Source organism: Alnus glutinosa, chromosome 13, assembly GCF_958979055.1.
Source record: "Alnus glutinosa chromosome 13, dhAlnGlut1.1, whole genome shotgun sequence".
Classification (NCBI taxonomy): Eukaryota; Viridiplantae; Streptophyta; class Magnoliopsida; order Fagales; family Betulaceae; genus Alnus; species Alnus glutinosa.
Window position 1 is genome coordinate 13,995,471 of NC_084898.1, and position 27,712 is coordinate 14,023,182.

Below are 27,712 nucleotides of genomic sequence, written 5' to 3' on the forward strand. Positions count from 1 at the left end.
GAATTGACTAATTTTACTTGCATTTATTACGAGTCATGATGGCTCGGTCGACTGAGGGTCAAGGCCTATAAACAAAGGCCTAGATGCTCAAAATTTCCACACCAAAACTTCTCCCTTCAGTCTTGAGCATGAGAGAGATTGAGAGAAGAGTTTCTTGAGCGCCGATGTCTTGCAGAGGTGAAAACTCAACATGCGAAGTGACAAGAAGCTCGCGTAACAAAATTTCGAAAGGTAAAACTTGCGCACTCTCTTTGTCCATTCGATATACTTGGTATAACGTTGTTATAATGCCCGTTTAAATACTATATATACAGTTATACTATAGTAAGTACAGACAATATTGTGAAAACCACATGAGGCGTTGTATTATTGTATTGAGGATTTGATAATATAGAGTTTTGTAGTTATTTTGATAAAAATATGTTAAGGGGGCTTGCATGGCACTTGGGAAACGAGCGTAAATACGTCGTTGTGCTGCCCAAATTTTGTTAGGATAAGAATAACATGTAAAGGAGTTTTTTCAAAACTAAGGTTTTGATCATAGATTTAAAAGATAGACACTTTCAACGTTTTCAATTGGCAAATTTCAATGTATACAATGTCTACGGAACCATTGATGTTAAAAAGGCAAAAACATGAGGTTTTGGAGCATTTTTTGGAAAAAAAAACATGAATGCTGCCAGTACCCCCTTGGTCGGCCGAGCTCAAGACAGCACATTAGAGAATGCCTCAGTCGATTCTCGATCAACCGAGCTCTACCAGTACTATGAAAATAGTTTCATGATTTTTAGAAATCCTAGGTTTCATTAGAGGTCCTAGGGTTTTAAAGGAAATAAGAACCTAATCTATACACATGGTCTAAATGCAGAAGCAAACCAGAATCAAACCAAGCAAGAGTTAGCTAAGGAATAAGCGAAATGGGTAAGTATAAACTTACTAACCTAGCATTTAAATTGTTTTACACATTACATAATATATGGGCAAGATTTCATTTGTGATATTAAGCCCTACCTGTTTAAATATGTTCATAATGATGAAATTATGTTACTATATGTTTGACATGCATTAAATGAGTTTTAAAGGAAAAATATTTGAAAGGAAGTCCATTTTTTGAAAGAAAGGAAAGACCAAATTTAAAGGATTTCTAAAATTGTTTGTTGAAATTTCTGAGAAATGAGAATGTTTATGTGTTGATTATGCGAGTCGCCTTAGATCGAGCAGGGTTGTATGCTTGGTGCCTTAGTTCAAGTGGGGTTTTGCTTGATCTGTTTTATTCTGAACCTGTTAATGTTATTCTGTTATGCTGAACTTGTCTTACACTATTTTATGTTTTGGATAACTATTGTTTACATTATCAACCGTTCTACTCGCTCCATATTCTGGGGTATGAAGTTATATGTATATAGTAAAGAAAATGTGAAGGAAAATTGAATTTGGTTTTATTATTATGTATAAAACATCTTTTTAGACCGCATGATTGCAAAACGGCTATGACATTTTATAAACAAACCTTTTGTGAAAACCATGCAATGTGATAGCTGTTTTGTAAGCACTAGAAGGAGAAATTTTAAAATAAAAAATAGGGGTCACACCACACACATTAAGGTCAAAATGCTTTTACTTACTAAGCCATCGACTCACAAATCTACCTGTAAAATTGTAGTAGCTTTACAAATGTCACCGAAGAAGTTGGTGGAGACGACTCATATGCGTGCTTAGATTACTATCTATGAGGCTCGCAGGAGGCCTCTAACCTTTGAAGAGTAGACCTTTGATAAGTCAGTTGTAGTTATATAAATGTGCCACACATGGCAACTTTTGAGATTATGTAAAAATGATAGTGTTAAGTTGGTAATGACATTATATTTCATATATAAAGTATAGTTCAGTTAGAAGCTCTGGTATGTTGTAAAATAAGAATTAAAAGAAAACTTTATGCTTGTTAATCTTTCGCTGCAAGTGTAGAGAAACAATAGTAGTGCCACGTGGAATTTGCGATAATTCCACTTTACACCTTATATAAAAGTCAGGGCGTTACAACTTACGCATGCACAAGATTCTTTTTTCCAGGAAAGATTCAATTAGGACACGCAATTACTTGTGGAAAATGTCACATGCAACTCAATCAAGATAGACGGTCAAGTAGAAGAAGATCTTTACGCCAAATATTCCTGACAACCTTAACATCATCATAACAGTTGGTTCGGTTGTGGACAAAATATTGAACCAAAAACCTCATTTACAATGAGGTCCAGACTCAGATTAGACACAATATCTATTTGCAAGTAACTAAAACCCAAACTTATTTTAAGCAAATGTGCAGCCCATCTAAATGCTCTTGTTCCTCAAGGAACCTATCCTTTAGGAAAGTTCGATACTTCAACATTTTTTGATAAGGAATAAGCCAATCTCATTAAAAGTGTGAGGCGACCCTTAGTATACAAAAGAAAACACCTAACTAGATAAACGAGTAAGGAAATCAAGAAAGCTAAAAGATAAGGGGATACCCAACCCTCGGTTGAACATTCTTAAGTTACGGATACCCAACCCTCCCGCACAGATCGAGGAGCAAACCTTAGCCTAGCTAACAAGGTGATATTTAAATTATTCACCAATCCCTCCTCATAGAAAGTCTCGTTGGAGCTTCTCAATGTGATTAGCCACACTAGCAGGGATGGGGAAGAGGGACAAAAAGTACGTAAGTAGGTTGGAAAGTGTGCTTTTAATAAGGGTGACCCTGCCACCTTTGGAAAGATACATTCGTTTCCAACTGGCCAACCGACGCTCCATCTTTTCCACAATGACATCCCAAATAGACTTTACCTTGTAAGAAGCCCCTAGCGGAATACCAAGATTCTTCACAGGCAAAGAGGAAGTCCCACAACCTAAGATGCCAGTCAACTCAACCATGGTGTCCACATTTCCCACAAGAACCAAAATAGATTTAGCTAAATTAACCTTTAAACCAGAAACAATTTTGAAGAATAAGAGTAGAACTCAAAGATGGCGAATATGATTTGGATTGGCCCCACAAAAAACCAAAGTATCATCCGCAAACAAGTGTGAGATATTTACGCCTGGAGGCCTAGAACCCACAAAGAAGCATGGGAGAAAACCTCTATCAACAGTAGTAGTGATCATTTTGCTCAAAGCCTCCATGACTATAACGAAAAGAAAATGAAATACTGGGTCACCCTGTCTCAACCCACGAGAGCTACTGAAAAAGCCAGCTGGAGAGCCATTTACCAAAACAGAGAAGCGAACCGAAGATATGCAATGCACTATCCAAGAGCACCATTTCTCCCCGAAACCACACCTCCTCATCATGTACAAAAGGAAATTCCAGTTGACATGGTCAAAAGCCTTTGAAATATCCAACTTGCAAAGTAACCCAGGATCACTGGACTTTAGACTACTGTCCAAACATTCACTAGTTATGAGGACCGAATCCAGAATTTGCCTACCTATAACAAAAGCATTTTGAGGCTTAGAGATGATCTTCTCCATAATAGGTCATTCTATCAGCAAGGACTTTAGCAATGATTTTATAAACCCCATTGATAAGACTAATACGCAGAAAGTCATGGATCTCGATTGCCCCAGCTTTCTTCGGAATTAAAGCAATGAAGGAGGCATTAAGGCTTTTTTCAAAATAGCAATGAGCATGGAAGTCTAGGAAAACCTTCATGAGATCAGTTTTGATTACATCCCAGCAGTCTTGAAAAAAAAGACATAGAGAAGCCGTCAGAGCCTGGGGCCTTATCTCTATTCATACCTTTCACCACCTCTAAAACCTCCCTCTCCTCAAACAGGAGCTCTAGCCGAGAGGCCTTCTCCACCCCTAGGGAGTCGAAAGCAAGGTTATCCAATCTGGGCCTCAAGTTGTGATGTTCAGAGAATAAAGAGTCATAAAACTGAACTATGTGATCTCTGATAACTGAAGGATTGGAAGTAACTGAGTCGTTGACAGAAAGCGACTCTATAGAATTGAATCTCCGGTTCGAGTTAGCAAACCGATGGAAAAACTTTGTGCATTTATTGCCTTCTTTAAGCCAAAGAACCCTTGATTTTTGCCTCCAACTAATTTCTTCTTGAAGAGTAATTTTTTCCAGGTCACTGGAGATCAGACTTTTACTCGACTTCTCTTCGACTTGACAAAAGTACCACTAAAAATATATTGTGGAGGCTGAAAATGGAAATGCGTGAAGGAAAATGGTCTGAGAAGTGATGGTGCAAAGTGGTCCATTTGAAAAATTTAAAGATAGATAGAAATGCCTGCAAAACATCATTTAACAAGAAATGTCCCAAAACACCATGAGAAAGAGTTGGAAATGCCCAACAACACTGATGCAGGACAAAAACACTTGAGGATAAAGCTTAGAGAAAGAGATTAAGGAGAGAGGGAGAAGCCAAGAGAAAGAAGAGAAGAAGCCAAAGAGAGAGGAAGAAGAAAGCTCAGCAGAGGGGAGGGAGCAAGAGAATTAGGGGGAGGAAGAAGACAATAGCAAAATATGTTTAAATAGACTAAGAGCTAAACCCAAACCCTAACCCTAACCCTAAAGGTATTAGGCTAATGGCCCACTAAATAACATAAAGCCCGAAATAACAAAACCAATCAGAAATTAAATAAAAAAAGAAATAAAATACGAAAAATAATAAAAGTAGCCCATAAAGTATCAATAGAACTCAATCACTCAACCCCAAGGTCATGGGCTGGGTCATCCTCCGACGTCGACATCCATACATGCGTGCGAGCAGTGAACCATGTCTGATGCCCCCATCAAACACAGAACGCAATCACAAACAAAAATCCAAACTATTGTCTCATAGAAAAAGAAAAGACAAAGGTTTCAAAATTTAGTCACTTTTATGAGCCATTCCTTACATGTATCTGACTTGCATATAAATTATACATTTATTTTAGAACAAGGTCTGTGAGGGTTGAATTCTAGAAAGGAACTGTTTTCAAAGGCAAATATGACAGAAAGAAGGTGTACAGTGCATTATATAAAATCATTCACAACAAAAACATGATAAGCAAACCCCCAAAAAAATGTAGCAAAAAAAATTAAAAAAGAAACAAGAAAAGAGAAGAAGCATCTTTGTTATGCTAATGACTCGGTCATTGACACATCAAATTTAAATAAATGTGTATATAAGAAAGGTTATCCACTGGCTAAATTGTAAACATAACCTTATTAAAGCAAAGGTATTAAAAAAATATAGCCCCTCAATTGTCAACAAGATGTCCTCCAGAACCTATTTTGTATATCACTGGTAATTGTATAGACAAAATAATAAAAAGAGTAATGATTGAATACCACCTAAAGATACAACTTTTCACCACCTTGTCTATATGGTAAGGTGGTCCCCTACCTTAATTTATTTTTAAAAAATAAAAAAAACTCAAAAAGTAGTGGGGGACCACCTTGCCACATAGGCAAGGTGGTGAAAAGTTGTATCTTTAGGTGGTATTCAATCATTACTCTAATAAAAAAGCTACGAGTTGAATGTTAGCTATAATAAAGCTATTAGTGTCAATAATACTTTGCAGATCCTAAAATCAAGTTGGCAACAAGTGGGATGTGAATCAATATCATATAACTCAAACATTAAAGAAGCAGATATATGAAGGGAGAAAAAAAATCTAAAACAGGTCTAAGAATCAGTGATCACCTGAACTCTGTGAGAGTGAAAAAACTGTCGCTTCTGCAGGAGTGCACGGCTGGAAAAACAAATATGTGAAAAGCACATAAACAAGTCACCAGGCCCAAAAGTAATGATTTCTTACAAAGGCAACAATCACTAGACAATCTCTGTAAGTGTAAAGCATACAGAAGTTCAGTACTTTTCTTACCGTAAATGCACATCCAAAAAGTTGAGCGTATATGATTATTACAAGTGGGATTTTAATTCAAGTAATGGCTAAGACAAACAAGCAATAGGGGGAAATTAATCAACACCCAAAACCTCCAACTTTTCCAGAACCAGACAAAAGATCATGGCATTGTTTGGCAACACTCTGAACAGGCCAGACTAGTGCTCTGGCACAGTTCATGCATTTTTTTCTCACTTCTTCACATTTTTCAATAACAATCGACATCAAAACATTCTCACTTTTTTCACTTTTTATATCACATCAATAATTTTTTTTTACTATTCAAATAAAAAATTCACTACAATACAAAAAGTTTTCACTTTTTTATAAAAACACTTTTTACTTTATATCACATCTATCACTTTTTATAATTTCAAAACTAATAACCCACTACTCTGTAAAGGCATGTCAATTACCAAACAAGGGCCATAAATTCCAACACTTCCAAAGTTTTGTTAAATGGTGAAGGCTTAGGGCTGAGGTGGATTCTAAATTGAAGTCTTCTAGAAGGAAAAATGATGATGAAATAGAAATTAAAAAAAAAAAAAAAGTCATTGAAAAAGAAAGTGCAGTAAAGGGGCATAACCCTAGTACATGGAAAGTATACAAGATAGACACCCAGTTCTCAAAACCAAAATAGGAGTAATATAAAAGGAAGTATTTGTAATGCTATGGAAGATTGGAAATATACTAGGCATAAAACAGTGTTGGTGAACATACTTTCTAGGGTCTGACCGCTCCATGCTTAATTTCCTTGCTTTAGCAGGCACTGTAGGATCACTTCCAGATAGCGATTTAACACATTCAGGGTCCCCAGAAGATTGAGCCATGGCAATTGAAACACCAGGAACATTAGAACTGGACGCAACGCGCTCTATGCACCCAGTGGCACCAGGATAATCAGGACCATAGTTTCCTCCAACCCTTCCATTCAGCATTTCTTTTTCACTGGGGAATGACTTGGAAACCTTCTCACCTTTACTGGATTGAACATCTGATCCACGAATTAAGTTTCAGTATTCCACGGAAAAGACATATGAAGATGGAACCAAAAGGTAATCTTTGTCCAAACGTATATTGCAATTGTGCTACGCATCAAAATATTTAAAAGAAGAAATGAGGCTTGTAATTTTTAATCTAACCTTCTCTAAGTAGCTATCAGCACAGTAAACCCAGCGTGGATCTACAAGGACCTAAATCAACCCAATTTCAGATTCAATCAAAATGTCATGGATTGTTGCGCGGTAAACTTTGAGCTTGGCTTTGACTAGGCAGTAGCAGTCATTATCAAATGATCTAAAAGTGACCATCTTGCAGTAGTGAAGAAGTTTAAATGAAGGAAACTCAATCATTTTAGAATAATTATTATTTCAATCAGCTGATAGTACATATGTTGATGGCAGATCTAAAATCATTCCAAACTCAACATAAGACGTTCAAGTCTAAAATGAGACACTGTTCATAGCCTGCTATCAATTGTTTTACCAGCCAGATATGCCAACACAGGTCCTAAGGACTGCTGGTATAAAACCATGTTGTAACAATCCTAGACGTATTCCACGACTCCAGCATGATTACATAGACATATAATTCAAGACTATTTTAGCACCAAGCTCTGTAGCAGGGGAACAAGAGGAAGAAACATAAAGAGAAGAAGCATACTTAAGTTTCCCTTGATCAACAAGTGATTTGTAGGAAATGAGCCAAGAATATTTTATTGAACCTTCCTTTTCCACCCAAAAATTTCAAAACTTTAAAGGAAAATTATGAGGCCTACAACATTCTCAGCAGATGTTACAACTACTTTAAAAAGGCTAGTTTATGCTCATACTATAGAATTTAGAGCTGTTTTGATAATTCTGCCTACTAAAACCGTATGGCAGTGATGTTCTTTTATAATAACAATAGAGTTAGTCCTTTAGTAGGACTGTACAATAGTTGTGTTTATCAAGAACGTAGCAGAGAAGTAGAATCCTAAAGCTCTACAACTTGTACTAGATGATTGCCGAGATAATATGGATAAACCAAAACTAAGCTTTAGTTTAATATTCTAGACAGATTTATCTTTATCAGGTGATAAAGATATATCTGGTCTAATACGCCCCCTCAAACTCGACGTAGGTAACCTAACGTTGAGGTTGTAAGTAAGGTGAAGAAACATGCTTGAAGGAAGCGGCTTAGTTAGAACATCCGCGAGTTGATCTTTCCCAAAAATGAATGGGACCTCTAGATATTTATCAGCAACTTGATCCCGAACAAAGTGATAGTCTATCTCAATGTGCTTTGTACACGCATGATAGATTGGATTGGATGTGAGATAAGTAGCGCCAATGTTATCACAAAATAAGATTGGTGTACGCGGAAGTGAGACTCGAAGTTCACTAAAAAGAGATTGAATCCAAATCAGTTCAGCAGAGGCATTTGCAAGAGCTTTGTACTCGGACTCCGTACTTGAACGTGACACAGTGGGCTGCTTCTTTGTGTCAATGGACAGCACAGCTGTCCACAATTGTTTCTTGTTTCCTTATTTTTAGCCCACGATTGTTTCCTTATTTCTCCATTTATTATTTTGTATAGTTAGCATATATATTTGACAGATTATAGTTTACATGTATAGGGCTAGAATCATACGGGACCTTATTTCCTTTCCATGTATAGCATCCTTGTAAAGTCTATATAATACACAGAACTCAAGGCTAAATTAAGGAGCCATTTACATAATATTTTGTCATGGTATCAGAGCCCAATTGCTAAGTTTTCCTTTCCCTGCATTTTTTTTCCTTCTTCTCGGTTCTCGGTTTCTCGGCACAGTGGTCTGTCACTCTCAGCACAATCCTCTCACTCCAAGTCCCTCGGAACAGTCTTCTACAGCTTGTGTTGGTGATTTCGGCAGCCTCTGTTTGAGGTATTGGTGGTTTTTCTCGATCACTTCCGTGCAACAGTGCAGTCTGTCACTCTCGGTGGATTTCTCGGCAATCCTCTCCTTTGGTTTGTTCTTTTTCGACTTCTCTACATTACAACACAGTCTTTTTGGGCCCTTTGATTTGTCTCGGGTTCTCTTTATTCTCTATGGATTCTGCTCCTGTGTGTGTTAAGTTTACAGGCACCAATTATGCTACCTGGGCATTTCAGTTTGAATTTTTTCTCAAGGGCAAAGCACTTTGGGGTCATATTGATGGCACGGATGTTGAACCATCGTCCACTTCTGAAAAATCAAAGGCTGACGGGTCTTCTCCGTCCTGGGTTGTGCTTGATGCACGCATCATGTCCTGGCTTCTTGGTTCGGTGGAGTCTCATATTGTCACCCACTTGCGGCCCCATCGCTCTGCTAAAGCCATGTGGGCTTATTTGAAGAAGGTTTATCATCAGGATAATGATGCTCGTCGCTTTCAATTAGAACATGCAATTGCCATGTTTCAGCATGGTAGTCTTTCCATCCAAGACTATTACTCAGCATTTTTGACTCTTTGGCAAGAATATGCTACCTTGGTTACCGCAGAAGTTCCTGTTGCTGCCCTTTCCACTATTCAGACTCTTCACGCCACTACCCAGCGTGATCAGTTTCTTATGAAACTTCGTCCAGAATATGAATCTGTTCGCTCCTCTTTACTGAATCGATCTCCTGTTCCCTCTCTTGATGTTTGTTTTGGTGAGTTACTTCGCGAAGAATGTCTTAGTACTCAAGCTATTTTGGAGCAATCTCATGGCAGTTCTGGGCCTGCAACTGTGGCCTTCTCTACCCAAGGACTTGGACCACCTATGCATTCTCGAACCTTGCAGTGTTTCTGCTGCAAGGAATCTGGGCATATTGCTGCTAATTGTCCTAAAAAATTCTGCTCTTATTGCAAGAAGAAGGGTCACATTATCAAAGAATGTCGTATTCGTCCCCAGAATCGTCCGGCCCAAGCATTTCAGACTTCGGTTCTTGCCACGCCTCCTGCCGTTCTTGTCTCTCCTTCAGATGCGTCCTCTGTTCCTGCCCCTCCTGCACCAGATTACTGCACTCCAGCAATGGTGACAGATTCTCATTTCGGCCTTATCGGGTTTCAAGATAACCATTCCCCTAAACTCTGGTACGTGGACTCGGCAGCTTCTAATCACATGACTCCTACTCACACCACTTTGAGTCATGTTTGGCCCTATGATGGTCAATCTGTTATTCAGACTGCCAATGGCAGTTCTTTGCCAATAGCTGCTGTCGGAGATGCCTCTTCTACGCTCACTGATGTGTTTCTTGCTCCTCAGCTTTCCACAAATCTTATTTCTGTTGGCCAATTAGTTGAAAACAATTGTGATGTTAAATTTTCTGGTGATGGTTGTGTTGTGCAGGACCAGGTAACGGGGGAGCAGATCGCGAAGGGACCTAAAGTGGGGTGCTTGTTTCCACTATTTTTGCCTGTTCCAGTTTCTTCTCCAGTTTCTTCTATTAAGTCTTTTGCTTGTAATAATGTTTCCGATCTTAGTATGGTGTGGCATCGTCGTTTGGGCCATCCCAATACTCAGATCTTATCCCATGTATTGAACTCTGGTTTACTTGGTAATAAAAACCGTTATTCTTTCTCTCTTGAGTGTGCTTCTTGCAAACTTGGTAAAAGCAAAATTCTTCCCTTCCCTTTGCATGCTAGTCGGGCATCTCACTGCTTTGACCTTATCCATAGTGATGTTTGGGTCCCTTCCCCAGTGAGTTCACTTGAAAAATTTAAATACTATGTGACTTTCATTGATGATCATAGCAGATTTACTTGGGTCTACTTTCTTCGCTCTAAATCTGAGGTCTTTCGTATTTTCACTGAGTTTTTTGCGTATGTTGCCAATCAATTTTCTTCTTCTATTAAGACATTACGCACCGATTTCGGTGGCGAATATTTGTCTACTGAGTTTCAGGCTTTCTTGGCGTCTAAGGGTATTCTTCATCAACGTTCATGTCCCTCTACTCCTCAACAAAATGGAGTAGCCGAACGCAAAAATCGTCATATCCTCGATGTGGTATGTACTCTCTTGTTAGAATCCTCTGTGCCGTCCATGTTTTGGGTAGAGGCTATGAAAACTGCTACTCACTTGATTAATCGTTTACCTTCTCAAGTCCTACATATGGAGTCTCCCTTCCGCTTATTTGCTAAGCAACCTAGTTATGATAACCTTCGTACTTTTGGTTGTGAATGTTTTGTTCATTTACCTCCTCATGAGCGACATAAATTATCTGCTCAATCTGTTCATTGTGCTTTCTTGGGATATAATGTGTGTCAAAAGGGATTTGTTTGCTATGATCCTATCTTACATCGTACTCGCATTTCTAGGAATGTTATTTTCTTTGAAAACCAACATTTCTTTCCCGTGTCCTCTCTGCCATCATCTTCTACTGTGGTTCTTCCCTCCTTTGAGGAGCAGCTCTCAGATCTTCCTCCCGTCAGTTCACGATTTAAACTAGGTATTGTGTATACAAGACGCTCCCGCCCACAGTCTCTTCCGGTGGCTCACCCGGTATCTGATCCTACCATGCTCCAGATTCAGTCAGTGGCAGCACCTCCTATGTCTTTGGTTCGTCGCTCTTCTCGAGTGTCTGTCACTCCGGATAAGTATGGATTTCCTTCTTCCAGTTCTGGCAATTCTATTTCAGCTCTTACTGCTACATTGGCCAATTTTGATATCTCCACCTGCTACTCACATGCTACCAAGCATGATTGTTGACGACACGCTATGCAGGAAGAAATTGCCGCTCTAGAGGCCAATCACACCTGGGACATTGAGCCTTGTCCTCCTACTATTGTGCCTCTGGGATGCAAATGGGGTTTACTCAGTCAAAGTTCGATCTGATGGAAGTTTGGACCGTTACAAAGCTCGGCTTGTTGCTCTTGGGAATAATCAGGAGTATGGTGTCAATTATGAAGAGACCTTTGCTCCAGTGGCTAAAATGACTACTGTTCATACGATTCTCGCCCTTGCTGCTTCCAGTGATTGGCCCCTACATTAGATGGATGTTAAAAATGCTTTTCTTCATGGGGATATTAAAGAGTGTATTTATATGAAGCCACCTCCAGGATTGTTTCCCTCTCCGACTTCACATGTGTGTAAGCTTCGTCGCTCTCTTTATGGTCTTAAACAGGCTCCGAGGGCCTGGTTTGATAAATTCCGCACTATTACAATTTTCATTCAAGCAGAGCAAGTATGACACTTCCTTGTTTCTTTGGAAATCCGACATGCGTATTGTTCTTCTATTGGTTTATGTTGATGATATTGTGATCACTGGTTCCGATTCCACTTTACTTAACCAGCTCAAAACTCATCTCTTGGAGTCCTTTCATATGAAAGATCTTGGGTCTCTCACATATTTTCTTGGTCTTGAGGTGTATCGTGGTCCCTCCGGCATTTCCCTCAATCAACATAAGTATGCTAGTGACTTGGTGGCTACAGCTGGTCTTCAAGAGGCTCCTTCTGTTGATACTCCCATGGAATTACATGTCAAGCTTCGCAAAGAGGAGGGCGACTTGTTGATCCCAGTTTATACCGAAAGTTGGTGGGTAGCCTCGTTTATCTCACCATTACTAGACCGAACATTTCTTTTGCTGTCCAGCAAGTCAGCCAGTTCCTTCAAACTCCCCGTCATCTACATTTGACTGCTATCCGTAGGATCATACGCTATGCTCACGGTACTTCTGCCAGTGGCTTATTCTTCCCTGCCAGCAATTCTACTCGTCTTGCCGCTTATAGTGATGCTAATTGGGCTGGTTGTGCGGATACTCGTCGCTCCATCACTGGTTGGTGTGTGTTCTTAGGTGATGCCTTGATCTCCTGGAAAAGTAAGAAGCAAGACAGAGTCTCTAAGTCATCTACAGAATCTGAGTACCGCGCAATGTCTCTTGCTTGTTCAGAAATTATTTGGCTTCGCGGTTTGCTTGCTGAGTTAGATTTTTCTGAGACCGACCCTACACCTCTACATGCCGATAATACCAGTGCTATTCAGATCACGGCCAATCCTGTCTATCATGAGCGAACCAAGCATATTGAAGTGGACTGTCACTCTATCCGGGAAGCCTTTGAAGCTCGTATTATCACTCTTCCACATATTTTCACTGATCTACAAATTGCAGATATCTTCACCAAGGCTCTCACTCGTCATCGACATTGCTTCCTAAGTAGCAAATTGATGCTTGTTGATCACCCTGCATCAATTTGAGGGGGGCTGTCAATGGACAGCACAGCTGTCCATAATTGTTTCTTGTTTCCTTATTTTTAGCCCACGATTGTTTCCTTATTTCTCCATTTATTATTTTGTATAGTTAGCATATATATTTGACAGATTATAGTTTACATGTATAGGGCTAGAATCATGCGGGACCTTATTTCCTTTCCATGTATAGCATCCTTGTAAAGTCTATATAATACACAGAACTCAAGGCTAAATTAAGGAGCCATTCACATAATATTTTGTCACTTTGAACTCCAGGAGATCAGATTTTTACTCAGAAAGACACAATAACCAGATGGTGTATTCAATAGTGGCCTTCAAGTAGTGCAGGATGCGCTTGACAGCAATCCAGTGAGGTTCTCGTGGATCTTGCATAAACTAAGATACCTTGTTTACAGCAAAGGCGATGTCTGGACAAGTAAGAGAAAGGTATTGTAGTGATCCGACAGTGCTGCGATAAAGTGCAGTGTCTATAATTGTAGATCCTTCAAACTTGCTAAGAGTTGTGGAGGAGGACATTGGAGAGGAGATAGGCTTGGCAAGGTCCATATTGGTCTTCTTTAGAAGATCAAGAATGTATCTTTGTTGAGAGAGATGGAGGCCATCAGATTGCCAAGTGGCTTCAACACCTAAAAAGAAATGTAAAGGTCCAAGGTCTTTTAGAGCAAATGATGAATTTAGATCATGAATCAGTCTAGAAATAGCTCATGTGTGTGAACTTGTGATGATTATATCATCAACATAAATCAACACAAAAATTTGAATCCCATGAGCATTGTAGATAAATAGGGATGAATCAGCCTTGGAGCTTTTGAAATGCAGTTCTAGAAGCCGTCTACTTAGTCTTGAAAACCATGCTCTTGGTGCTTGTTTTAAGCCATATAAGGATTTGTGCAATTTTCAAACAGCCATAGGGTGTGAAGGATGCTGAAAACCAGGAAGTCGTGCCATATACACAGTTTCTTGGAGGTTGCCAGGGAGGAAGGCATTGCTTACATCAACTTGATGAATGGCCCAACCTGCAGAAACAACAATGGAGAGCACTGTTCTAATAGACAAATCAATTGCGGATTTGTGTTGCTCTAAACGCATCTCATAAGAGAGCATAAAACCATAGAGTTCATTGAGAGAGATGGAGTCTTGGTGTGTGGTCATCAGAGGTTACAAGAGGATCATATTCTGGACCAAGACCAGCAAGGATGATGAAGACAAGCTTTGAGGCTTCAATGGGTTTTCCAACTGCAGCTAAGAGGTGGGAGAATCCCTACACTTTTTGATAATAAGCGGAGATTGATAGAGCCCCTTTCTTTAAGGTAGCCAATTGTTGCTTGAGTTGCAGGATTCTGAACTGATATTGAACGGAAAAAAGAGTCTCCAAGGTGAGCCATACTTCCCAGGAAGTGGAAAGACCAATGACATGGGGTAAGGCTTCAACAGATAAGGTGGAGATGATGGCACTGAAGATCATTTTGTCTTGATGATACCAAGTTTGAGAAGCTGGATTTGCAACAAGGAGGCCGGATGTGGAGTCAGGAATAAGCTGAGGGGGTCGTGAATGTGTTCCATTGACATACCCAAAGAGATTTTGTCCCTCTACGAAGGGGACCATAAGAAAGTGCCATAAAATGTAGCTATCTTGATTGAGTTTTTCATAAACATGATGATGCACATTCTGAAGTGTTGTTGGTGTTGCGGAAGGGGTAAGGATTGAAAGAGGGGGTGAGGTTTGAGTGGAGGGTTCGGTTTCAGAGGTTGGAGTGGCCATAGTCGTTAGTCTTGAGATGGCTCTGATACCATATAGAATTTAGAACTGTTTTGATAATTCTGCCTACTAAAACTATATGGCAGTGATGTTCTGTTATAATAACAATAGAGTTAGTCCTTTAGTAGAACTGTACAATAGTTGTGTTTATCCATTTTTTTTTGATAAGTAATTGCAATTTTATTAGAAGACAGCGTAAGGCGCCCCTAGTACACACGGAGTATACAAGAAGCAACAGCCTCACAACCGACCCGATAAGGAACAACCCACAAAACAACCCAACCCTAAGCCCCTAAAGCTCACAATCTTCAATCATATCCCATCGCCTATGTTCCTCATCAAGGGCAGAGAGGAAAGCCATAGTTCTATCCCCCTTTTCCCCGAAATACGAAGAGCATGCCATAGACAACTCCAAAGGAGATAGCTTTGGCTTCCTCCCTTTACATAAAGGCTTGGAGGTGGGTTCTTCCAGGGAGGAGGAAGGAAGAATCCTCCCTTCCGGCGAGCCCATCTCAATGGAAACTTGTGAACCCACAGCAGAATTCTCAGACCCACGACCCGCCTCTGAGGAAGCCAAAGAAGAAACCGGAAGAGGAAAATGAGAAGATTCGGTGACAAGATCGGGATCCGGAACCGAAACCAACTCCGAACCCATATCCGATCCCTGACAAATCCTCCCACCAGCTTTCCTACGCCTAGAGGGATAGTTCGCGTCACCATAGTTGATGGAACTCTGCAAATTTAGAAGTTCCCTTTTTCCTTTATACTTCTGGCGCGCAAAAACCTGGAACTCCTCTTCCATGGCTTCCCGAACAGCCAAAGCCCCCTCCCTAAAATCCCCATCCATCGCCCAATCTAAGGGCAAACCATCCCAGTAGTCATCTTCCTCCTCCTCCCACACCACAATCTCACCGTTATGATCGCCCTTGTTGACCTCCTGAAGCTCTACGGAAGGGACAGGAATCGGGGGTAGGTTGAGAAACCCCTTTCTAAAAAAGCCCTGATTCACTTGCGTCACTGACTTCTTCGTAGCACAAGGCTTTGTCGCCTTCTCAGCTGGCGGCTTTGCACCAGTAACACTCTTGTCAACGTATCCAACTGACATCTTAACGGCTTCCAAAGAATCTGAAATTAGCTCATCAGTCCATTTCACAGAGTGCTTTTCCCTCAATTTTTTCGCCCTCCTGTAATAACACTGAAAAGGCAAAGAAACTGCCACAGGGAGGGGAGAACGCAGCTTCTCACCTAAAATATCTGCTCCAGCAATAGACGGTGTAACCGGAAGAGATTTAGGAATCTGAAGCTTTCCCAAAGGAGTGAAATTAAAAGAGACAGTAGTAGCCGCCGGAAAACCCAGATCCGGCGCCGGAGAAGGGGGGAAACCGAACAGGTGGGAGGCTGGATTCCAGCTAGAAACCGCCGGAATTACCTGGGACCTGCTCGACTCACCCCCTGAAGGAGACTCCGTTCCAGAAATAAACCCAGCATCAGCCACCGACGGTGGCTCCGGCCTAGGGGAAACCCCAACAAAACCCGTAGAACCTGGACTCGCTCCCTTTTTTGCTCCCAACGCTGTATCCTCTGAATCCCCATTTGGAGTCCGATTCAGAACCAACCCAGAGGACACCTCCGTTGTCGTCACCGGCGATGTTGGCGGCGGACTGGAAACATTAGGTTTCCGCATGAAACGAGCCACGCGACAACCTAAAATTTTTCGAAAAAGCCCCGACCCGGCATACCGAGTCAGGACTCTCCTCACAGCCCGGCCCAAAACCAAACAAAAACCGGGACCCAACTTACGCCACGTCCGCGTTCTCGCCTTTTCAAATTTCAAACCCTTACCCTGCGGACTTCCAGGCTGGTCTTTGACCAACAGATCAAGCGTGTTCTGCTCCAGAGAAAAGCAATCCACCGCCAATCTCGGATCAGCCTCTGTATGCTGCACCGCCGAAAGGAGATCAATCTCACATGGAGTCGCCAACGAAACCCTTAACCAGGACCGACCATCACCCGCTATAGGCATCGTCTCAGCAACGGTGGTCGGGTCCGACCTCAAAATCTCTGCAAAGGAGGGCCCCATCCACTTTGGAGCCAAGCCCAGAGTCGGCCGATCATCCTCCACAACCTTCTTCTCCGATGTAGAAGAGGAGCCGAGCTCGCCACCCGACGAGGCTGAGAAAAAAACAACAACCTTTCTCAGCTCGTCGGAAAATTTAAGCCATCCCCACCCTCTACGTCCCTCGGGGATAACAATGTACCCCTTCCGACCACCCAAGCCGAACGTTGACACCTCTAAAAAGTGCCCAGCTTTATTCCCCCCTCTCCGAGCAATAAGGACCTTCGAACCTTCTCTGAACGATTTAACAAGCTCCTGCTCTGCCGGGAGACCCAACAACTCTTCCATCATCGACGCAAGCCATTCGGAGCTCTGCGCATTCAACAAAATCACACCCAGGAAATTTTTCCTCTTCTCCTCCACCCTCAACGTCGATGCCCCACCCACCACCGAGAACGTGAAGGACTTTGACTCCACTAAGAAATTCTTCTCCATCTACGAAACCCCCAGTACTAAGACGACCAAACCACAAAACTACATCTCCGATCTACCTTATTGTTCTCCTGTTTGTTTCTCGGGAAACTTTCTGAGAATAGTATTCTTATTTGCAACAAGGGAAGGAAGATACACCAATTTCCGAATTTCCGAATTTTTATCGTTGTGTTTATCCATAACATAGCAAAGAAGTAGAATCCTAAAGCTATACAACTTACAACTTGTACTAGATGATTGCCGAGATAATATGCATAAACCAAAACTAAGCTTTAGTTTAATATTCTAGACAGATTTATCTTTATCAGGTGATAAAGATATATCTGGTCTAATACATACTTCATTTTTTCCCTGCGAGGGTGGTTACAAGTTGTAATATGAATACTAAAAATGGATTATTATTAATATTATTATTATTCATTTTTATAAGAAAATATCTATTAAAATCATCATTCACCAATACAAAAGACAAAAATAAATAAATAAATTTACCATCATCCTTCTCCAAAAATCCCTTGCGTATGCCTTCCCCGGCTGGTCTAGGTGAGTCCATCTCGAGGAACAGTATATTAACACGCTTTTCATTTTCATCAAGGTCCTTTCGCCTAAGCTTTCGTGGCCGTGAGCTGTACATACAATTCAATTGATCTTTTCAACTCCCAGTAACAAACAAAATGGATTCAAACAGAAGCTGTAAGCCGTTCCCAAAGATATAAAAGCAGACCAAAACAAGAATGTTTGCAATTTTGGCTCCACCCCAGCAGCTACAGTCTGTACAGAGAAACATTTTCACGTGATATGATAGTTGGAAAGGAACCTTTTTTTTTTCTATTGAAAAATAGTTAGGGTCACATATGGAGTAAAGTTGCATTAAAATGCATAAATTTTGGCACGCCAACAACATATGAGACATAATAACACGGGAGTGCCCTTGTTCTAAGGTTATTTTGGTATTTTGTTGCTTGTCTTATTTTGAGGTTATTTTGGTCTTTTTGTTGCTTTGCAAAAACTTCAATGATGTGGCCTATAAAAGACATGTTTATGAGTCTTCTTGAACAAGTTGTTTAAGTTATGAAAAGTTTAGGGTTTGGCTTAGAGAAGGAGTTCTTACATGTGTTTTTGTATCTCTTAGCTTTCACCTCCGAGTGGTGAGCGCAGTTCGCATCTATATCTCAAGGTAAATGTCTCAAGGGATGAGCATGCATTGTATCTATATCTCTTGGTGACTTCCATGGAGTGGTGAATGTAGATTCGCATCTGTATCTCATGGTGGTCTCTTGGAGTGATGAGCAGTTTTTCAACTTTCTATCCCTTGAGTGGATTTCCTTAGGGCAGTGAGTTATTTATCCTTTCTTGTTGTTCTTGTTCGGTTCTTCGCTGTTCTTGGGCGGTTTGAAATCCTTAACCTTAAAGTTGTGAACTTTGGGGTTATGTTGGGATCTTGAAGGTTGCTTGGTGGTATTTGGGTTGTGGCTTGTGTTTCTTGGAGACAAAGCTTGAAGCTTTGTTGTGCTGGTTGTGATTCTGGTGCTGCTAGTACAAAAGTTTAGATTTTATTGTATTTTGAGTCGGTTCTTGCCGTTGTCCTTTTTTCCCTCGAGTTTCTTTGGCATCAGATTGATGTAGACCAAACTCCATTCAATTTTATGAAGAAATCTGCAGAAGACATATCAGGACGAGGTCCAAAACATGTCCTGATGAGCTTGTTAGGAAGGATTCGGAAAAGAGATCCGAGAGCGCCGTCAGCTACAGTCTTATGAAGGGTTCTAACAAGCTGCTCAATCGGGAGATCCGAGAGCCTCGTCAGCAATCTTGTCAGCTTAGCGTCCTGACCAGGTCATTAAAGAAGAAATATTAAGGCCACCCGAGAGCCTCGTCAAAAAGCCGTCCTAACAAGCTCAATTTGAAAGGAACCCCATAAAGGCTCATTAGCTACCCCTTCAGCAACGGGTCCTGATGAAATCACGTTGTTAAGACGGGGACACTTACTCATCCTGAAGCAATCACATCCATTCGACAGAACGGACTTTATTTCAGTGTTTTAGTAGGGTTAGAAGTTTAGATACTATAAATATTTGTTATAAACGGCCTTGGTCATAGCTTTTCTTTATTATTCATTGGTTTTCAATAAGAAACACTCAATGAGTGGTTTCTATCTATCCTACCTCAAATTCTTGATTTGTTCTTGGTTTTTGGAAGAGTTGTGAGTCTAGTATTGTTATTTTTGCGATCCATTAAGCCTATGCTACATCACCAATCGAGGTCGTGATAACCTTTTGCTGGATTTTGAGCGAGAAAATTGCGGGTATGATTTTCAAGTTGCTTAAGTGGAAGATTTAAAGAAGCAACTTCGTCAAATCCAACAGGCTAGAGCACTAAGACTCAAGGCAAATGCAACACCTCCAAAGTCATCCAGCACGCTATGAGTCCTTGAGTCATGATGCCAACTCAAGTAATAGTATGTCAAGTGATGAATTTTCAGATTGTCCTCATGATGAAAAATTTATGGAGAATGATCAAAATGAAGAAGAGTATACCAAAGAATGGGATTCTCCACCGATATTTGATAGCGACTCGAACGATGATAATGAAGAGGTAATTTCTTTGTTATCTAGTCAAGAAATTGTTCAAAACTTGGATGCATGCATTTGAGATGTTTGATGAAAGTTTCCATTCAGTTGATAACATCCAAGATACAAGTGTTGATGGAGTTGTCTCAATAGTGTTCAATGGAATTCCTCATAATCCAATTTCAAGGAAGAGTCACTCTTTTCTTTCAGAGGAAGAGTACTTCCATGTTTCTCCTATTGACATGGTAGTATAGGAGGAAATATTTTGTGTTTATGAGAACAAAAGGATGGTAGATGATTATGTTTGGGAAGAGTTCTTAGAAAAAGACTTGATTTGACGACATTCTAATGATAGAAGTGTTAGAATATAAATTAAAATATTAAATTAATCATTTCCTATTCGCTTAAGCTTTTGAGGCAAGTAGTGATTCAAAAAAAAAACAAGAATGTTGTTTTGCCTTTGTTTTCTTGATGGTTGAGTTCTAGTGTTTCCTTTTCCTATTCTTTTATCTCTCTTGAGCCCAAGTGTTATGTGTTTGAACTATTTGGTAGGATGTCTGAACTCATGATGTTAGAAACGAGTCAGACCTCAAAAAAACACAAAAAAGGGCATTGAGTCAGGGTCACTCCCATAGTGAGAATCCAATTCTCCACACGAGGTTCAAGATGTCAGCAAACTTGTTGGAGATTTCGTGGTCGTCCTACAAGGAGTCAAAGGGTTCATTCAGGAGGTGGACTCAGGCCTCAAGCCAATCATACATCTATGGTAGAGAAGAATTTTTCCACACGATTGCATTTCTACTTCTGTTGATGCTGGTATTTTTATCATGGAAGAGGTAGCTACACTTCGTCGGCTTATGTCATGAATGGAAACATTTGTTGGTGTTTTAGCAAGGAAGAGGTAGACACACTTTGTTTGCTTATGTCTCAGCTGGAAACATTTGTTACTGCATCCTCTTCCTTGCCCATACAGGTCATTTGACCACAACTCTGAATACATCTGCTACTCTATCTGATGATTTTTGGATCATTGACTCAAGGGCTTCACATGAGTGGTATATCTTCCATGTTTTCTTCTTATAATCTTTGTTCAAGCAGGGAAAGGTTAGAATTGCCAATGGCTCTCAATCATCGGTGTCTAGTAAAGGCTCCATTTCTGTCTCACCTTCTATGTCATTGTTGTCTGTTCATATACCAGATTTTGCAAACAATTTATTGTCCATTGCTCGTATTACCCATGAGTTAAATTGTTAGAGTTTTTTGTTCTAATTATTGTTTTTTCAAGACCTAGTCATAGGCAGGACAAGGCCGGCACAAGATTATCACACACAAGGCTTAAGAGATGATTTGTACTATCTAGATTCTCAGCCCACACTAGGCCGACTCACACAAGCTTATCACACCATTCGGTCAGATGACTCTGCAACAAGAATTTGACTTTGGCATCAGCAGTTAGGGCATCCTTCTTTCTTGTTATTGCATCAAACGTTTCCTTCCTTATTTTTGCATAATCATGTTTCTAAGTTTCAGTGTGAAACTTGTGAACTTGGTAAACATCATCTGGTGTCATTCTCTCCTAGTATAACCAAAAGCAATGCGCCTTTTGTTCTAGTTCACACTGATGTTTAGGGTCCTTCACGGGTGGTCTCTTTATCTAGTCATCAGTGGTTTGTATCTTTTATTGATGACCTTTCTCGAATCATATGGGTCTATTGTTAAAAGATAAAAATGAGGTATCCTCTGTTTTTCAGATATTTCACCGCATGATTCAAACCCAAGTTAATGTCCTCTATCAAAATTGCCCATTCCATAATTAGTGTTACATGTGCAAGAGGAGCGGGGAGACCATAGATCACCTTCTTCTCCACTGTGAAATGGCTAGAGAATTGTGTGTTTCGATCTTCCATCTTTTTTGTGTAGAATGGGTGATGCCTAGAAGGGTGGTTGAGTTGTTGATTAGCTCAAGATGTCAATTAGGAAGCCGTTGTATGTTAGAGTGACTTCCATCGAGTAGTGAGCATGGATTTGCATATGTATCTCGTGGTGGTTCTCTTGAAGTGGTGAGCGGGTTTCCAACTTTGTATCCCTTAGGTGAATTTCCTTAGAATGGTGAGTTATTTATCCTTTCTTTTTGCTCTTGTTTAGTTGTTCATTGTCCTGAGGCGAGTTCAGATCCTTGACCTTAAAGGTGTGAACTTTGGGATTATGTTGGGTTCTCAGAGATTGTTTGGTGGTATTTAGGTTGTGGTTTGTGGTTCTTGATCACAAAGCTTGAAGCTTTGCTGTGTTTGGATGTGATTTTGGTTCGGCTAGTACCAAAGTTCGATGTTTATTGTGTTTTGAGTGGGTTCTTGTAGTTGTCCTTTTTCCTTCATGTTTTTCCAGCATCTATAATGTACTCATATAAGTTCATAAATAAATATATAAACATGAATCAGCATATATACTCGATCTTATCCAAAAGGCCAAGATAGGTATAACATGATGGGCAGAATAAATCCTAGAGAAGGTCAACAATGGCTACACTGATAAGAGGGTCACAGTTGCGAAGCCGCCAGCGGAAAAGTTGGCCAAGCCTCCTGCAATGAAGAAGTCAGAGACGCTAGTGAATCAGGGCCTTTTTAAGAAGGGATTTCTCAATCTTCCCCCGATAATTTCAGTCCCTCCCGTGTCGCTTCAGGAGGTCAACAATGGCGGGGTGGCAGGTCCTTCCTCCCCTGTGAGTGGTTGTTTAAATGGTTTCTCCCAATCCCGGAATTGGCCAATCGGTTTTGATCATAACGGAGAGATTATGGTGTGGGAGGAGGAAGAAGATTATTGGGATGGTTTGCCCTTAAATTGGGCGATGGATGGGAATTTTGGGGAGGAGGCCATGGCTATTCAGGATGCCATGGAAGAGGAATTCCAGTTGATTGATTGCGCGCCAGAAGTCTATAGGAAAAATGAAGCTTCTGAATTTGCATAGCTTCATCAGTTATGGTGACGCGAAAAATCCCTTTAGGCGTAGGAAAGGCAAGGCACACATGTTGTAGACTTGTTGTGCCTCGACGGGTAGTGGGTAGTCTTGTTCTTAGTTGGGTACTTTTGTAGTTTGTTCTTGGTTTTTTCATTTTCTGGGGCCTTGGTGTTGTTGTGGGCTTTTACGGGTTAGTTTTTGTTGTTCCTGTATATACTTCCTATGTACTTAGGGGCACCTTAATCTTTTTTTTAATAAAGTTTTCTTACTTATCAAAAATAAATAAATCCTAGAGAAGATGGCAACTCCAGTGCTCCTCAGTTATCCACATACAAATAAGACATCATAACACACCCTCTAATGGGTCACTAAGAAAGAGATATCCTTTCATCAAGATTGGAAGTCAGTAAACAGGTAACCTGCCTAGTTCCTTACCAGTAGTTCTTGTCCTCTAATAAAGAAAACAAGCAAATCAACCTTGAAAAGAAGGGTGTCTAGAATATGTCCCAGATGAAAATAATGTTATTACCTCAGATCCCAATATATCAATCTTCACAGAGACATTCACTGCGTGATATTCTTCAGTTACCTACAAAACATATGTTTCTTGACAACATTTCCAGAAGTGTTGAATAAGCACAAAAGTGACTACATATTTCTAAATTACCAACCCAGAACTCAAAGTTGAATAGGTCATGTGAAGAACACAAATGATACCGCAGACCCTGCAAACAAAAATGAAGGTGTTATTCTTAGTAGTCAAAAAAATTACTAAATAATACTTTTAAGAAACTAAAGCAACAAATAGCACTATAAAAAAATAAAATAAAACTAAATCTATATGACTGAAATGGTAGCCCAAGATATAATCATGGGAAAAAAATAGATGGCACTTATTTGTTGAAAGAAAAATATGCACATGATGTTAATATGACAGTTCCTACCAATATAAATAACTGTCATATCACATCACAAACAAATCAGATGCTAATTTCAATTTTTAATGTCACAAGTTCAATAAATAATTCTCAAGCATATGGTAATTTCAATTTATAATAATTGCATAAGTACAATAAATAATCCGCAACTGTAGTCAATTAAGCATTGTGGAAATCATGGGAAAAATAAGCTTTGGCATGGGCATAAATGAACGTTCATATGAAAATCAACATTGGAAACATATTAATGCAAACAACAATAAGAAAGTTTCTACTAGTGAATTGTCCCCTACACTCAAATTGAAGGGATTTATTTCCTTCGACCTCTAGCAAAACTGGACATTTAATACTTTCTGTTACCCTTTGAGATAATAAACAGAATATCAAATAGAAACACAACCCAAATGGACATCCACCTTAAAGCTTGCACATTCCATCAAGCAAAATGGACAAGAGAAGTCCTCAGTTACTGCATGTTGAAAAGAAACACAAAATAGTTAGCATCAAACTAGAATCAAATTTGAGTACCAGATGATCAATGTCTATAAATACGAAGTATATACACATGAGAAATTAAGAAAGAATTATTACCAGTCACTTTAATATCAGTTTCTTTTGATTTCTCAAGGCATCCATACATACTAGGATAAACTAAAAAAGGAAAAATTCAGTCTAAACCATAAAGCAAAGTTTATAAATGATAGAAGAGAGCAATTGTTTTTATTTGTATGAGTGTCACTAAATATGCACCCAAGCAAAACCATTTAAAATAAAGGATTAAATACCTTATTAGTACCTGAGTTTTGAAAACTTTATTTTTTTATACCTGAGTTTCAATTCGTATCGCAGATGGTACCTGAGTTTTGAGAAAAAAACGGACTTAATACCCCCGACTATTTTTCCGGTCTGCCACAATATAAAAAAAAAAAATTAAAAAGAAAATAAAAATCTTTAAAAATTATTTAAAAAATAAAAATTAATAAAACTTTAAAAAAAAATAAAAATATTAAGGTGAGATCCTATTATGAAGTGCTTATTAGGAAAAATGGCCCATCATTTCTGTGGAAGAGTATTTGGCCTGTTAAGGCTCCGACAATGGTGGCTTTCTTTGTTGGGTCAATAGCTTTGGGCAAAATTTTGACATATGATAACTTGCATAAAAGGAATGTCGCAGTGATTGAGTGGTATTGTATTTGTAAGAAGAATAGGGAGTTTATTGATCATCTGTTGCTTCACTGCGAAGTCACCTATTATCTTTGAAGTTACATTTTTATTTTATTTGGGATAGAATGGGTTATGCCATGAACGGTGTTAGAGTTATTGACTAGTTGGGGCGCATCGGTTGGGTATGGTCGTACTAAAAAAGCTTGGCAGTTAGCTCCATTGTGTTTATTGTGGTGTATTAGGCAAAAGCAGAATGCGCGGCTCTTTGAAGTTGTAGAGACATCAATGGTAGAACTACGGAAGCGTCTGCTCAATATGTTATATCTTTGGATAGCGCCCCATCATTGTTTGAATGGTTTTACTTATGCAGAATTTTAAATTTATTCTCTTCTCGTCCAATTTATGAGCTCTCTTATATACTTCCCGTGTATAAGGGCAACAAACAAAAAAAACTTAAAAAAAAAAAAATTGTGAGGGCAAGGGCCAAAACCCTCCTATATTTTTTTTTCTTTTTGGCCATTGAGGGTGGTCGGGGGGTGGTTCGGCCACCCCCAAGGGCCAAATTTTTATTTTTATTTTTTTCTCTTTTCTCTTTGGTCATAGGGGTGGCTCCTCCTTTTTAAAAAAAAAAAAAAATTAATATTTTTATTTTTTTTAAGTTTTATTAATTTTAATTTTTTGATTAATTTTTAAAGATTTTTATTTTCTATGTTTTGATTTTTTTTTATCTTGTGCCACGTGTCGACCCTCAGGGGTTGACACGTGACAAACCGTTAAATATTGGACGGAAAAATAGACAGAGGTACCAAGTCCGTCTTTTTCCAAAACCCAGATACCATATACGATACGAATTAAAACTCAGACACTAAAAAAATAAAGATTTCAAAACTCAGGTACCAAAAAAGTATTTAACCCAAAAATATAAGCTCAAAATATTTCCATTTGGAAATAAACATTGCTTTCCAGGACCTTGAACATCTGAACATCTGATGTGAATAGTGCCTGCAGCACTGTATGAACAGTGCACGTGAACATTATTTGTGAACAGTACTCATGAAAAGTTGTATCACACGATCCATAAAGCAATAGTTGCTGGAATTTTTATTCATTTCAATCACCATCAAGAAGAAAACCCTTGCATCCTTATTTATAGGCGTCTAATGCCTAACCCTAATAGACTTGGACTCCTTGGGCTTTAATAACTAAGCCCAAACCAAATAACTAGTAAAATCCAATACCAATAATAAGTCAAAATATAAAATAAAACCCAACTAAACTTAAATTAAATTATGCAAGCTCCCAAGTAAGCTCCACATTATCCATCATATGCCATATTAAAGTTTAGGCCTTGAAAGCATCTTTCCCACGCCTTTTAAAACTTTGTAAGGTCAGAGATAAGGCATTGGAACTCATTATCATTGATCCAAGTACAATCAGAAAGTGGCTACTCTTTCCATTTGATGAGATACCTTTTATCGACGCCTCCATTAGTAGACACGAGTTGATGATCAAGAACATCTTCAATCTCTCCCTTCACACTTGGGGCTAGTGGGAGTAAGTTATAAAAGCATCATTAGGTTCGTTTTTATCGTGCCCTTGGCATAAAGTGCAATCTTCAATATTGAAGACATTACTTATACCATATCTTCCGGCGAGTCAATAACATAAGCATTAGAACTAATCTTCTTCAGAATGTTGTAAGGACCAGCACCCTTTGAATTAAACTTCTTGTATACACTGTTCTAATATCTTACATGCGTAACATGAACCATCACTATGTCTCCTTCCTCGAATTCAACAAATGTTCTCCGCAAATCAGCAAGTGCTTTGTAGCCCTTGTTTATTACAATCTTTTGTCGCACATCATCATGAATCTCACACATATGTTTAGCAAAAGCATCAGCTTCAACACTAGAATGGGCCTTAATAGATACCGACAAGTACGAGATCAGGAGACAACTCTTACCACATCTCACTTCAAACTCAGCCAATAATGCCAATCCTCAACCATTGTGATGATCTTATCTCTTCCAAAATGGCCTACTACCACTCTGAAATGTAATTCATGAATTTTATGCTCACGTAGAGATGTGTTAAGCAAGAAAAGCCAAGTTCTCTTAAAGAAATAAACCTCGTGCAAGGATGCATCAGAATATGCAGCACGCTGTCCAGCCATTAAAACAGCATATATAATGCTAAAATCCTTACAAGATGAGTAGTCTCTCTTAAGCAAATCAAAGCTCACAAATTGAGCAGACATCAAGGAATGGATGGTAATTAAGTAATTCATGGTTTGAGTACAACAGAAACTCCTTGGGAATGAGATAATGACACCAACAACAAAGCGCTTGAACCACATCATAGAATTCTTTGACATAGGTGGAGTACTTTTGTTTGGCTTCATTTAACTTCCAACGGAAATAATCCATTGATGGCCTTCTTGATTAAGCACACCTCCATCTCAACATATGATGGGTCACAAGCCACCTCAAATACTTCGGAGAAATATGGAAGTCGCAAAATTGGAGATTCAATCATTCTTCTCTTCATCTCTTCAAAAGCTTGCGATACTTGATTATCCCCTCTTCATGGAATTAATGATAGGTGCCATGTTAGTGCTGAAATTTCGAATAAAGCACCTACAGAATGTGGCAATCCCATGAAAGCAACAAATTTTATACAAAGTCGAGGGAATTGGCCACTACCGAAT

At 39.5% G+C, this 27,712-nt stretch overlaps 1 protein-coding gene across 3 annotated transcripts in view; it reads right to left on the reverse strand.

Moving 5' to 3' along the window:
* LOC133853803 (polycomb group protein EMBRYONIC FLOWER 2-like) overlaps positions 1-27,712 on the reverse strand; it is a 65,141-nt gene that overhangs the window by 4,758 nt on the left and 32,671 nt on the right. For 2 of the 3 annotated variants that reach the window (XM_062289832.1, XM_062289831.1), the window contains exons 5-12: positions 24,430-24,489; positions 24,255-24,307; positions 23,572-23,625; positions 23,430-23,489; positions 18,099-18,145; positions 17,867-18,000; positions 6,599-6,872; positions 5,677-5,725 (exon numbers count right to left, since the gene is read on the reverse strand). In XM_062289832.1, coding sequence (XP_062145816.1) covers positions 5,677-5,725; positions 6,599-6,872; positions 17,867-18,000; positions 18,099-18,145; positions 23,430-23,489; positions 23,572-23,625; positions 24,255-24,307; positions 24,430-24,489 — 731 coding nt within the window. The remainder of the gene's footprint in view (positions 1-5,676; positions 5,726-6,598; positions 6,873-17,866; positions 18,001-18,098; positions 18,146-23,429; positions 23,490-23,571; positions 23,626-24,254; positions 24,308-24,429; positions 24,490-27,712) is intronic. The other variant, XM_062289833.1, reaches the window with a different exon arrangement.